This window comes from Dryobates pubescens, chromosome 6, assembly GCF_014839835.1.
Source record: "Dryobates pubescens isolate bDryPub1 chromosome 6, bDryPub1.pri, whole genome shotgun sequence".
NCBI classification, from domain to species: Eukaryota; Metazoa; Chordata; class Aves; order Piciformes; family Picidae; genus Dryobates; species Dryobates pubescens.
Window position 1 is genome coordinate 3,611,726 of NC_071617.1, and position 14,750 is coordinate 3,626,475.

The following is a 14,750-nucleotide window of genomic DNA, read 5'->3' on the forward strand; positions in this document are numbered from 1 at the left end:
CTGCTTCAGTTACAGAACTTTGCTTACAGGAGCATGAGGTCCATTTTGTTAAGACACAAATTCCCTTCTCACAGAAGTTCAAATCATTACTATTTCATAAGAGGAAGCTCTTCAAGCTCTTGCTGCAGATACAATAAATGCAGATTACAATTGCAGCACAGAGGGCAACCATAGCTCAGCTTTGTGATTGCAATCAGCACACTTAAAAGGAGGAACTAATTCACACAGATTTCTAACTCTCAGCTCTTCAGATATGTTAATCAAATAAATGCACTTGACCTGGGAGACAAGGAGACACAAGTGTAAGCAGGGGTAAAAAGTGACTACCCACAGACATGAAGATGCCTTGATTCAGACAGGGTTAGCAAATTGGTCACTCCACATACAGGAGTATTCAGTAGCCCTCCAAAATCCCTTCTTGGGGGTTTCTTTCCATTTTCCTTTCTTGTCTACTATGAACATAGAATCATAGAATTGCTAGGGCTGGAAGGGTCCTCAGGGATCATCCAGTTCCAGCTCCCCTGCCAAGGGCAGGGACACCTCACACTACAGCAGGTTGCTCACAGCCACATCCAGCCTGGCCTGAAAACCTCCAGGGGTGAGGCTTCCACCACCTCCCTGGGCAACCTGTGCCAGTGTCTCATGGGGAAGAACTTCTTCCTAACATCCAATCTGAATCTACCCATTTCTAGTTTTACTCCATTCCCCCCAGTCCTATCACTCCCTGACAGCCTCAAAAGTCCCTCCCCAGCTTTCCTGTAGCCCCCTTCACATACTGGAAGGCCACAATTAGGTCTCCTGGGAGCCTTCTCTTCTCCAGACAGAACAGCCCCAACTCCTTCAGTCTGTCCTCATAGCAGAGCAGCTCCAGCCCCCTGCTCATCCTCATGGGCCTTCTCTGGACACCTTCCAGCACCTCCAGATCCTTCCTGTAATAGAGGCTCCAGAACTGGACACAGAGCTCCAGGTGGGGTCTCAGCAGAGTGGAGTAGAGAGGGAGAATCCCTTCCCTTGACCTGCTGGCTGTGCTTCTCTTGCTGCAGCTCAGGATGTGATTGGCTTTCTGGGCTAAAACATTTAATATAACCAATATTTTTTGTATATAACCAATTCCACTCCTCAACACTTCCTGCCAGCACTCAGCATGGTGGCTACCTACTATATCCAGCAGATAAATTCTTTAGAAAGGAGCTGACTTCTGTAAAACTATCTGAAGCTGTGAATTCTGCTTTCCACCCCTGCCTGCCCCAGCCTTCATTGCCACCTGGAGAAAAAGAGCCAGGGGAGCCTGGATAAGACTAACAGCTGTAGGTAGAGAGGAGTGCCAGCTCCTTCATACTGGGTGCCAACTACCTGCAGAAGTAATTGCTAGTGAAAGTCAGAAGCTTGGTAAGGTTGAAAAAAACATGGATGTGCTGGAAGGTGTCCAGAGAAGGGCCACGAGGATGAGCAGAGGGCTGGAGCTGCTCTGCTGTGAGGACAAACTGTGGGAGTTTGGGTTATTCAGTCTGGAAAGGAGAAGACTCAGAGGAGACCTCATTGTGGCCTTCCAGTATCTGAAGGGGGCTACAAGAAAGCTGGGGAGGGACTTTTGAGGCTGTCAGGGAGGGATAGGACTGGGGGGGATGGAACAAAACTAGAAATGGGTAGATTCAGATTGGATGTTAGGAAGAAGTTGTTCCCCATGAGGGTGGTGAGAGCCTGGCACAGGTTGCCCAGGGAGGTGGTGGAAGCCTCATCCCTGGAGGTTTTTGCATCCAGGCTGGCTGTGGCTGTGAGCAACCTGCTGTAGTGTGAGGTGTCCCTGGCCTTGGCAGGTGGGGTTGGAACTGGAGGATCCTTGAGGTCCCTTCCAACCCTAACAATTCTATGATACCAACAAATTCAGGGAAGAATTCCCCCAGATGGAATATTCCCTTAAGAAGTGGGAAAGCAAAGAGGCTGTATGCTTGGCTGCAGAAGTCTGTGAGCTACAGATGTTGCTAGACTAATACAGGGGAAGTGCCACCACAACCCCTTCACCTGAAATTGCAGTTGGCTTACTGTCTTGACACACGAGGGTTGGAGAAGAAAAACATTTTTGAGCACCCAGGAAAAACCTCTGTTTGAAACTGCTCTCTGTGCTCCCCTGAGGAACAAAGAATAGCTTCTTGACCTCTCACTTCAAGCAAAAGCTTTGTTCAAAAGGGGGACACTAGATGGAAGGTGTAGATTCAGATTGGATGTTAGGAAGAAGTTGTTCCCCATGAGGCTGGTGAGAGCCTGGCACAGGTTGCCCAGGGAGGTGGTGGAAGCCTCATCCCTGGAGGTGTTTGCAGCCAGGCTGGATGTGGCTGTGAGCAACCTGCTGCAGTGTGAGGTGTCCCTGCAGGGGAGTTGGAACTAGATGATCCTTGAGGTCCCTTCCAACCCTGACAATTCTAAGATTCTATGGCAACATCACAGAGCAATATTCCTGAAGAGAGAGAAACAGAGGTCATAGCAGGGCTTCTGTGTTGCCATTTAGACCACCACCTGCAATTACTTTCACATTTCTCAATATTTGTTCCATAGAATCACAGAATTCTCTGGGCTGGAAAGGACCTCCAGAGCTCATCCAGTCCAACCCCCTCTGCAGTCAGCAGGGACATCCCCAACTAGATCAGGCTGCCCAGGGCCTCGTCAAGCCTCACCTTGAACACCCCCAGGGATGGGGCCTCAACCACCTGCCTGGGCAACCTGTTCCAGTGTTCCACCACCCTCATAGCAAAGAACTTGTTCAGAACATCCAATCTCAATCTGCTCTTCTCTAGTTTGAACCCATTGCCTCTTGTCCTACCACTCCAGGCCTCTGCAACCTCTCTCCCCATACTTTCTGTAGCTCCCTCCAGCTACTGGCAGGCTGCTATTAGGTCTCCCCTGAGCCTCCTCTTCTCCAGGCTGAACACCCCCAGCTCCCTCAGCCTGTCCTTGTAGCAGAGCTGCATCAACCCCCTGATCATTTTGGTGGCCCTCCTCTGGACCTTTTCCATCAGATCCATATCCTTCCTATATTGAGGGCTCCAGACCTGGATGCAGCAGTCCAGGTGAGGTCTCACCAGAGCAAATTTCCATCTTTCTGAGCCCCAGAGTGAAGTCACTCAGCCTGCCCTTAAAAACCTTCAGGGATGAGGCTTCCACCACCTCCCTGGGCAACCTGTGCCAGTCTCTCACCGCCCTCATGGGGAAGAATGTTTTCCTAACATCCAATCTGAATCCACCCATTTCTAGCTTTGCTTCATTGCCCCCTAGTCCTATCCCTCCCTGACACCCTCAAAAGTCCCTCCCCAGCTTTCTTGTAGCCCCCTTCAGATACTGGAAGGCCACAATTAGGTCTCCTTGGAGCCTTCTCTCCTCCAGACTGAACAGCCCCAACTGTCTCTGTCTCCATGGGAGAGCTGCTCCAGCCCTCTCATCATCCTTGTAGCCTTTCTTTGGACATGCTCCAGCACTTAGCCAAGATAAAAATTCCTTCAATATATGCCATACTAATCCTCACTGTCCTTGTACCCAGCTGGATGCCATTCTGTTTTGCCTGTCTATTGAAAACAAACCCCTGTCAAGCAGTTTTATACTTGGCTGGATGTTAGGGGTGTTTTTTTATACACTATTACTCATGGAAGTATTCTAGAGATTGAAGCAGTGAGTGCACAGCATTGGCAGTGGTGAAAGCTGGGGGAATCTCCATGAGGCAAATGAGAACCTGCTCACAGCTTTGCTCTGCAATATCATACCTAAGGTGTACCACTCACAGAATCACCAAGGTTGGAAGAGACCTCAAAGATCATCAAGTCCACCCTGTCACCACAGACCTCCTGACTCAACCATGGCACTACCACACACCCCCTGCCATGTGCACCCCATGCTTTTGAGTTCTGCCCTTGAACAGGCATTTTGCAGCCTGTGTTCTACACAACAAATGTTTTGAGACCATGAGACACTCTCACTGCACTTTCAGGGACGTGTTCTAATCTGCAGGTGGAAGTTGCAAGGCCAGCTGAGACATTCTTAAGTGTCAGCTCTGCCAGAAGACCTGAGCTAAGCAGCAGCACTGTGGAAACCAACAAGCATCAGCACTTTGATTTTCATTTGAATGCTATCCAGAAAGAAAGAACCAGCACAATGAAGTGCACTGATAACACGTCTGCCAGAGGCCAGCAAGACCTCAGGAAACCAAACATGGGTAAAGGAGACAAAACCTTGCCTCACCAGGAGGAGTCAAGTGCAGCCACAGCACAGGCTGGCAAACCCTTAACTTGCTTTGATCAAACCTTACTTGCTTTGATCTAGCTTGAACACTCCACCTTTGCTAACCACACTTGGCCTGGTATCACAAACTCCAGCAAGGTCTAGACACCAAAGGATGCTGTGGCAGTTTCAGGCTGATGCCCAGGAAATTTTCCACAGCTCCTGAGTAGAAAGTGGCAGAATGTAAATAAATTACCATTGGATGTAAAAGAATAATAATGGTAAGGTCTAATAAGGTCCATTGGTCTGATATCTAACATAAAGTTAGTTGTATAAACCAACTCTTTCTCTTTCCACAGAATCACAGAATCACCAAGGTTGGAAGAGACCTCAAAGATCATCGAGTCCAACCTGTCACCACAGACCTCCTGACTCAACCATGGCACCAAGTGCCACATCCAATCCCCTCTTGAACACCTCCAGGGATGGTGACTCCACCACCTCCCTGGGCAGCACATTCCAATGACAAATGACTCAGTGAGGAACTTTCTTCTCACCTCCAGCCTAAATTTCCCCTGGTGCAGCTTGAGACTGTGTCCTCTTGTTCTGGTGCTGGTTGCCTGAGAGAAGAGACCAACCCCCACCTGGCTACAACCTCCCTTCAGGCAGTTGTAGAGAGCAATGAGGTCACCCCTGAGCCTCCTCTTCTCCAGGCTAAGCAACTCCAGCTCCCTCAGCCTCTCCTCACAGGGCTGTGCTCAAGGCCTCTCCCCAGCCTTGTTGCCCTTCTCTGGACACATTCAAGTGTCTCAATGTCCTTCCTAATCTGAGGGGCCCAGAACTGGACACAGGACTCAATGTGTGGCCTAACCAGTGCAGAGTACAGGGGCACAATGACTTCCCTGCTCCAGCTGGCCATACTGTTCCTAATGCAGGCCAGGATGCCATTGGCCTTCTTGGCCACCTGGGCACACTGCTGGCTCATGTTTAGGCAGCTGTCAATCAGCACCCCCAGGTCCCTCTCTGTTTGGCAGCTCTCAGCCACTCTGACCCCAGCCTGTAGCTCTGCATGGGGTTGCTGTGGCCAAAGTGCAGCCCCTGGCACTTGGACTTGTTGAATGCCATCCCATTGGACTCTGCCCATCTGTCCAGTCGGTCAAGGTCCCTCTGCAGAGCCTTTCTGCCCTCTAACTGACCAATATCTGCTCCTAACTTGGTGTCATCTGCAAACTTGCTGATGACTGACCCAACCCCCTCATCCAGATCATCAATGAAGATGTTAAAGAGCACAGGGCCCAGCACTGATCCCTGGGGCACACCACTGGTGCCTGGCTGCCAGCTGGATGTGGCACCATTCACCACCACTCTCTGGGCTCAGCCTCCAGCCAGTTCCTAACCCAGCACAGAGTGCTGCTGTCCAAGCCACGAGCTGACAGCTTAGCCAGCAGTTTTCAGCTTCCTTGCTCGAGCTGATACTAGCTGGTGGCTTTTGCTTGGCTGCTGCTGGCCTTGGCTGCATTCTTCTTGTGGCCAAGCACTAACAAGCTCCTCTCTGCTCTTCTCTCTCTCTTTTCCCTTGCACAGAGAGGAAGAAGGGAGTGAAGAGGGGCAAGCTGTTGGTAACCCCCTGGTTGTGTCCAGGGAGGTTCTTGTGTTGCCCCTAAATTGTAAATACATGTAAATATTGTGTATTTTGTACATATTCACTGCACTTCACATGTCTGGACTTCAGTGGACTTGTAAACACAGCTTCATTTGCTTCCATCTGAGCTGGTCTGGCAATTTTATTTTGGGGTGGTGGTGGTGTAATACTCTCAAATTAGTTGGGGGGTAATTACAACCCACCACATATGCCTACAAAGTTTAACCTGGATTACACAACCACAGATGAAGCCCAGGATGAGTATCTTTAAGGCTGCTCTGCCTGGCAGCAGTCAGATGAAGTTCATGCAACACACTGATGCACTTTGATTAAAACCTGCTGTGTGCAATGCAGTCAGACCTGAAGTGGTCTGTGGGGATGTGAGAGAATACAGAATTAACCAGGTTGGAAAAGACCTCAAAGATCATCAAGTCCAACCTATCACCCAACACCATCTAATCAACTAAACCATGGCATTGAGTGCCTCATCCAGGCTCTTCTTAAACACTTCCAGGGATGGTGACTCCACCACCTCCCTGGGCAGCACATTCCAATGGCCAATCTCTCTTGCTGGGATGAACTTTCTTCTCATGTCAAGCCTAAACTTCCCTTGGTGCAGCTTGAGACTGTGTCCTCTTGTTCTGGTGCTGGTTGCCTGGGAGAAGAGACCAACCCCCACCTGCCTACAACCTCCCTTCAGGGAGTTGTAGACAGCAAGAAGGTCTCCCCTGAGCCTCCTCTTCTCCAGGCTAAGCAACCCCAGCTCCCTCAGCCTCTCCTCACAGGGCTGTGCTCCAGACCCCCCCCCAGCCTCATTGCCCTTCTCTGGACACCTTCCAGCAACTCAACATCTTTCTTACACTGAGGAGCCCAGAATTGGGCACAGTAGTCCTGGCACAGCTTGAGACTGTGTCCTCTTGTTCAGGTGCTGGTTGCCTGGGAGAAGAGCCCAACCTCTGCCTGGCCACATCACAGCTGGCAGCGGAACTTTGGAAACATCCTTTGCAGACAAGACAAACCCTCATGCAGTGCTGTGTATGGCACACAGTAATATATCAATTAAACAGAAAAAAAGGAAAGAGATACTCACCCTAACTTCATAAACATTATCTGAATAATCCACAGTCTGGCAGACATAGCTGTACCCTCGAGCTCTTGATGACAAAAACAGCTGAAAAGAGCAAAGTGATACATGAGGGGAAGGATGCCACATTGAATGCATGCATAGCAATTCTCAGCAAATGTCTACCTCAAACTGACCTGAGCAGAGGGAAACATTTCAAATAGGGTTGATTTCAAGTTCAAATTTCCAATTCTAGATTTCCTTCTCAGTCCTGAGAATGCTACTGAAGAAGGCTACTGCCTGGTTCTCAAGACCTGTTGTTACACACTACCCATTTGTGCTGGTAAATTGAAGTATTCATTTTCACCTTTGAGTACCTGCCCAGACAGTTACAGCCCTGTATGAATTGGGAAGAATTTAAGCAGGACCTTGAGATAGTCAAGCCTGATAGCTGTAGTTTGAGACAAGTCCATGGGACAGGATGCAATCCATCCTGGAGCTGATTGTCCCCTTGTACTCAGCTCTGGGGAGGCCACACCTTAAGGACTGTGTCCAGTTTTGGGCACCTCAATAGAGGAGAGATGTGGAGGTGCTGGAGCCAGGGCAGAGGAGGGCAAGGAAGCTGGGAAGGGCCTGGAGAATAAATCTGATGAAGAGAGACTGAAGGAGCTGGGGATGGTTAGTTTGGAAAAGAGGAGGCTGAGGGGAGACCTCATTGCTGTCTACAACTCCCTGAAAGGACATCATGGAGAGGCTGCTGCTGGTCTCTTCTCACAGGTAATTAGTGATAGAACAAAAGGGAATGGCCTCAAGCTGCCACTGGGCAGGTTTAGACTGGACATTAGGAAACATGTTTCCCAGCAAGAGTGGTCAGGCCATGGAATGTGCTGCCCAGGGAGGTGGTTGAGTCCCCAAGCCTGGCTGTGTTTGAAGGTGGTTTGGCTGTGGTGCTTGGGGCTGTGGCTTAGGGGTGCAGCTTGTAGAGCAGGGTTCTGGGTTGGACTTGGTGCTCCTGAGGGTCTTTTCCAGGCTGAATGTTTCTCTGATTCTGTGAAATTGTGCCTGACAAATTTAGTGGCCTTCTATGATGGGATAACAGTGCTGATGGACAAGGGAAGACCAACTGATGCCATCTACCTGGACTTGTGTAAAGTGTCTGTCTGTCCCCCACTGGTCTCTAAATTGGAAAGACATGGGTTTGACAGGTGAACCTCTCAGTAGGTAAGGATTTGGCTTGATGATCAAAGAGTAAGAGTCACTGGCTCAACATTTAAGTGGAGACAAGTGATGTGTTGTGTTCCTCAGGGGTCTGTGCAGGGACTGGTGCTGTTTAACATCTTTGTTGGCAACGTGGACAGTGACATTGAGTGCACCCTCAACAAGTTTGCTGGTGACACTCAGCTGGGTGGTGTGGGGGACACACTGGAGGGAAGGGATGCCATTCAGAGGGACCCTGACAGGCTTGAGAGCTGGGCCAGCATCAACCTCATAAAGTTCAAAGCAGCCACACACAATATTTGAATCTGGGCTGAGGCAATCCCTAGCACAAACACAGGCTGGGTGATGAGTGGATTGAAAGCAGTCCTGAGAAGGAGGACTTGGGAGTGCTAGCTGATGAGAAGATCAACATGATCTGGCAATATGAACTTGCAGCCCAGGAGGCCAACTGTACCCTCAGTTGCATCTAAAGTAGTGTGGCCAGCAGGTCAAAGGAGGTGATTCTGCCCCTCTGTTCTGCAACATCCCTCCTGGAGTGCAGTGTCCAGCTCTGGGGCTCCCAACACAAGAATGAGTAACTGTTAGAGTGGTCCAGAGGAGGGCCACAAAGATGATGTCTCCTACAAAGATAGACTGAGAGTTGGGGTGGTTCAACCTGGACACAAGAAGGCTCTGGGAAGATCTTATAGCAGCCCTTCAGTACCTGAAGAGGCCTTACAGGAAAGCTGGAGAGGGACTTTTTCTAAGGGCATGTGATGATACAACAAGGGACAATGGTTTTAAAACTAGAGTAGGGTAGGTTTAGATTAGATATTAGGAAGGCACTGGGAAGGCACTGGAAGAGGTTGCCCAGAGAAGCTGTGGAGGCTCCAGCCCTTGAAGTGCTCAAAGACAGGCTGGATGTGGCCTTTAGCAACCTGCTGTAGTAGGAGGTGTCCCTGCTCATGCTTTGTGGTTTGGAACTAGATGATCTATATGGTCCCTTCCAACCTGACCCAGTCTGGGAAAGAAGATAGCAGTGGAGTAGATGATCTGTAAACTGTGAGCTGTGAAAATGAAGGAGAGTGATACAGAAGGCTCCAAAACAAATATGGGTAGGCACTGACTATTATTACTGCTAGCCTGATTTCCATCTTACTTAGCCTGGACTCCAGTTTACTTTGGTATCTCACTTGCAGAGGGCACAAGGAGTGCAGTGAGATGCAGAGAAGCTGTTATCCAAATGAAATCAACATACAAAACCTTCTCTAACTCTGGCCTTGCTTGCTGCACTTGTCTGTTAAAGTAAGGAGAGGAAAACTGTCCACAGAAATGATCTGAATAAAGAAGATGCAGAAGTAGCTCAATTTCTAAGTCCATCTACAAATTGCTGCAACACTAAAGCTCTCCAGTGTGGTCCCAGATGGGCAGCAGCAGAGAAGGGAAGTTTAATCCACACTTGGAGAAACTAAACCACCTCTGCTGTGACCTGCTGGGTAATTTGACCACAGGCTGTTTGGGTGAAGGCAGCAAGTGACCTCACCAGACTGTCTCACATTAGAGCATGACATTCAAGATTTTTGTGGCTAAACAGGGGCTTTGCATCTGGGACTTCTGCCTGTTCTAAGCAAAATGTACTCCTAACTTGAATCTGAATTTGAGCCCTATGTATGGGAGTCCTGGACTGGACAACTTACCAGGGCTTTTTGGACTTCCTGCAAGTGAATACAGAAGAAGAATAGAGCTTGCCATCAGGATGATTGTTTAAATAGCATGCATTGATAGGTTGGACTTGATGATCTTGAAGGTCTTTTCCAACCTGGTTAACTCTATTCTATTCAAAGGGATTTCAGATTCCATTTCTGTTCCCAGCAATACCTGGAAGCTTTACAGCCATGCACAAACTGTGCATCATTTTACTCCTAACAGTTACATTACTGCTGTGAGGTACTAGAGTGGCACACTGCTATTGTAAACCTGATGCAGATTGAAGGGGAAGTTGCCTGGCTAAAGGGCAGCAGTTGAAACTTGAAGACTTTCCTCCTATCAGTCTCTAAGATCAAGAAAAGACACTTTCTGTAAATGAGGTATCCACAGCATTAACATCCATGAGGTTCAACAAGACCAAGGGCAAGATCCTGCATCTGGGTCAGGGCAATCCCAGGCACTAATACAGGCTGGGCAGGGACTGGCTTGAGAGCAGCCCTGAAGAAAAGGACTTGGGGGTGCTGGGGGATGAGAAGCTCAACAGGAGCCAGCAGTGAGCACTTGCTGCCCAGAGAGCCAAGCAGAGCCTGGGCTGCAGCAAGAGAAGCAGAGCCAGCAGGGCAAGGGAGGTGATTCTCCCTCTCTGCTTCACTGGAGCCTCTATTACAGAAAGGATATGGAGGTGCTGGAAGTTGCCCAGAGAAGGGCCAAGAGGATGAGCAGAGGGCTGGAGCTGCTCTGCTATGGAGAGAGACTGAGGGAGTTGGGGTTGTTCAGTCTGGAGAAGAGAAGGCTCTGAGGAGACCTAATTGTGGCTTTTCAGTATCTGAAGGGGGCTACAAGAAAGCTGGGGAGGGACTTTTGAGGGTGTCAGGGAGTGATAGGGCTGGGGGGAATGGGAAAAAGAAAAAGAAATGGGTAGATTCAGGTTGGATGTCAGGAAGAAGTTGTTCCCCATGAGGGTGGTGAGAGACTGGCACAGGTTGCCCAGGGAGGTGGTGGAAGCCTCATGCCTGGAGGTGTTTGCAGCCAGGCTGGAGGTGGCTGTGAGCAACCTGCTGTAGTGTGAGGTGTCCCTGCCCATGGCAGGGGGGTTGGAACTGGATGCTCCTTGAGGTCCCTTCCAACCCTAGCAATTCTATGATTAAATACCAACCTCCCAACTGAAACAGCAGGAAACTGCAACCTCTATTTGTGTTTAAAATGATGAGCTTTCAGCCTGTCAGCAGCAGCTGCCTATTTCCAGCCCCATTCATTTTGATGGTGGTTTGGAAATGCCACACAATGCATACAATTGTGTTAGCCTACAGGCAACCCAGGCTTGCAAATTTATTGACCACAGGTCCAGTCCAAGTCATCTCACAGGGAAAAGAAGCCACTTTTAAAAGAGTAAGAGAAAAAAGACAGGCATGGCACTGCAGAATTCATTTCAGAGGAGTCTCAGTTTTAACCTGCTAAGATGATTTGGTTTCATTCATCCATTCCCACACCTCTCCTTGGGTGTCAGCATTGAATTCTCTTGTACCTGTACCATTTCATGACTTGGTTGGATAGTGCAAGGAAACAATTTAGACCCAAACTGACCCCTGAGGTGTGATGGCTACAATTTTACTGAGCCCTGCGTTCATCAAAGGCTGAAATCAGTTAAATGATTTTATTACCTAAGCTCTAGGGAAGGGACAGTATGCAGATCATCATTAGACAGGCTTGGGTTTACTGGCAAAACCACAGACCAGTCAGAAGGAGAGTTCTGTGGTGCTCTAACTGCTGCTGTTCTGCTTACTTCTGGAAATGGATTTTGCAGCTCTGTGATCTGAGGTCTCCCAGGAAGAAGACTTTCGATCCACATGAGCAAAGCCTCACAGCACAAGCTACTCCTTAGCAGCAGCTATATTCTGGACAGCTATTCCTGAATAATGATTAGCAAACTGCTAAATAATCCCCACTTAGCTACTGCTGCACAGCTGATCCACTGCATTGCTGCAGGCAATTTCTTCTGTAACCAGAAAACTCTAACGAAGGAGAAATGTAACAGCACCAAAAGCTGTGCAAATTAGCACACCCAGAACGTTGCAAGCCAAATATTCACAGAATCATAGGGCATTAGCAGCTGGAAGGGACCTCCAGAGATCATTGAGTCCAACCCCTCTGCCAAAGCAGGACCACTTAAGATATAGTTCATTTGTATTCTGATTCTAAAGGATAACTGACAGACAAATGACTTCCCCTCACTACATCCATGGGATATGGGAATTTCTACCAGTGATGAACACACTGAAGGCAGCAAACAGCTCAATTTCTAAACCAAGATACATTCTGACACCCTTGAGGATGACTGAAAAGAAAATAACACAAAAAATGACAAGCAAACAAACAAAAAAACCCAGCTACAAGTGTTGAATCTCTGGGGGTTTTAGTTAATCTGCCCAGGCTTTAAACCACCCTCAATCTAAGGAGAAACTGGAACAGCTAGCACACAAATTCTCCTACAGGCTCATTTAGTGTATCCCCTCAGCTACAGGCTGGGGTCAGAGTGGCTGGAGAGCAGCCAGGCAGAAAGGGACCTGGGGGGACTGGTTGACAGCAGCTGAACATGAGCCAGCAGTGTGCCCAGGTGGCCAAGAAGGCCAATGGCATCCTGGCCTGCATCAGGAATAGTGTGGCCAGCAGGAGCAGGGAGGTCATTGTGCCCCTGTACTCTGCACTGGTTAGACCACACCTTGAGTCCTGTGTCCAGTTCTGGGCCCCTCAATTTAAGAAGGACACTGAGACACTTGAAGGTGTCCAGTTCAGGGCAGTGAGGCTGGGGAGAGGTCTGGAGCACAGCCCTGTGAGGAGAGGCTGAGGGAGCTGGGGTTGCTTAGCCTAGAGAAGAGGAGGCTCAGGGGAGACCTCATTGCTCTCTACAACTCCCTGAGGGGAGGTTGTAGCCAGGTGGGGGTTGGTCTCTTCTCCCAGGCAACCAGCAGCAGAACAAGAGGACACAGTCTCAAGCTGTGCCAGGGGAAGTTTAGGCTTCACAGAAAGAGTTGTTGGCCATTAGAATGTGCTGCCCAGGGAGGTGGTGGAGTCAGTATCCCTGGAGGTGTTCAAGAGGGGATTGGATGTGGCACTTGGAGCCATGGTTTAGTTAGTCATGAGGTGTTGGGTGACAGGTTGGCCTTGATGATCTCTGAGGTCTGTTCCAACCTTATTGATTCTATGATTCTAAATCTAAGGAGAAACTGGAGCAGCTAGCACATAAATTCTCCTACAGACTCATTGAGTGGAAACAGAAATTCTCCCTTCAAAGGCAAACTCAGCTTTAAAAGCCTGTGCAAAACATTCACCCTCAAGAGACACCACGGGTAAGTCAGAGCAACGTTCATTCCACAACCTGCAGGCCCCCTCAGGCTTAAAACAAGGAATTCCCTCTTGCAAGAGGGCATACACACCTCTTTGAAAATGAAGAAGTTGAGTAGAACCATTCCAAAGTTGTAAACAACCAACAGGAAACGTAACTGGAAGGGCTCTCTTGTCTTCATCCATTTGGGGCCCAGCCATACAGTGAGGAGATAAATAGTGCTTATAGTCAGGGTTGGAAATGGAGACTGCATCAAGGGCCAGTCATCAACACGTTTGTCTGGGAGGGGTGAAGCAAACAGAAGGAGTCAACAGGGTCTGAACAAAACACACAGGTTAAGCATTGCACTTGTTCAAAGTATTTATTCCCTCCTGAAACAGCTGCACCGGAGAGCAGAAGCACAGCGAGCTCGTTCTTTCCAGGAAGGTCAAATGGTTTTATAAAGCCCCACACTGTATCACATCAGCTCACAGAGATTCATGGTGCCCTGCAAGTTCTATTGTCCAGCTCTGCAACCCAAAACAATAAAGCAAAACCAGCAGCACGTGAGCCCAAACCCAAACCCAAGCCACTAATCCCTGGGGGAATAAAAACCACAACTTAGTTTATGCTGAGCAGTGACTGCAGTGGCAATGTAACCAGACATTCAATACCACTGCAGATGGAAGCTGCACAAATTTGCCAAACTACTAATAAAAGCAATAGCTTCTAGGTGATTGAAAGCCTCCTATTCATTTTATGCAGGTTCACAGAACCACAGATTGTTAAGGGCTGGAAGGGACCTCCAAAGCTCATCCAGTCCAACCCGCCTCTGCTAGAGCAGCATCACCTAGAGCAGATCACACAGGAATGCATCCAGGTGGGTTTTGAATACCTCCAGAGAGGGAGACTCCACAAACCCCCTGGGCAGCCTCTTCCAGTGTTCTGTCACCCTCACAGGGAAATAATTCTTCCTCCTGTTTCCATGGAACTTCCTCTGTCTCAGCTTCCACCACTGCCCCTTGTGCTGGCATTGGGCATCCCCCAGCAGAGCCTGGCTCCAGCCTCTGGGCACTCACCCTGCACATCTTTCTCAACAGCAGTGAGGTCATCTCTCAGTCTTCTCCCCAAGCTCCAGAGCCCTCAGCTCCCTCAGGCTCTCCTCCTAAGGAAGATGTTCCACTCCCCTAATCACTTTTGTGGCTCTGTGCTGGACTCTTTCAAGCAGTTCCCTGAGGTCCTTCTTGAACTGAGGGGCCCAGAACTGGACACAATCCTCCAGATGCAGCCTCACCAGAGCAGAGTAGAGGGGGAGTAAAGGGAGGAGGTTGTATTATTCTAACCAAGTAGTTTTGTTATTTGATGCAGGTCAGTCTCAGACTGAATTCAAACAGAATACTAACAATGTTACTAGAAAACAACTAAATAAAAGAGTTTAGAAGGGTTGGTTCTAGATGGAGCAATCTGTGCTGCTATATGGGAGACAAGGGTTTTATTTACAGTCTCCTTCAGTCTCTCATGGGATCCAGAGCTCCACATGCCCTAGGGCCCAGAATCTGCTATATTAAGTTCTGGATCTGTATCAAAAAAGCACTCTTAGCCTGATGAACCAG

At 48.9% G+C, this 14,750-nt stretch overlaps 1 protein-coding gene across 1 annotated transcript in view; it reads right to left on the minus strand.

The window, feature by feature from the left end:
* The window catches only part of ELOVL4 (ELOVL fatty acid elongase 4), a 53,576-nt gene that overhangs the window by 13,765 nt on the left and 25,061 nt on the right, over positions 1 to 14,750 (minus strand). Inside the window, exons 2-3 of the mRNA XM_054162549.1 lie at positions 13,250 to 13,437; positions 6,939 to 7,019 (exon numbers count right to left, since the gene is read on the minus strand). Of these exons, the coding sequence (XP_054018524.1) occupies positions 6,939 to 7,019; positions 13,250 to 13,437 (269 nt within the window). The remainder of the gene's footprint in view (positions 1 to 6,938; positions 7,020 to 13,249; positions 13,438 to 14,750) is intronic.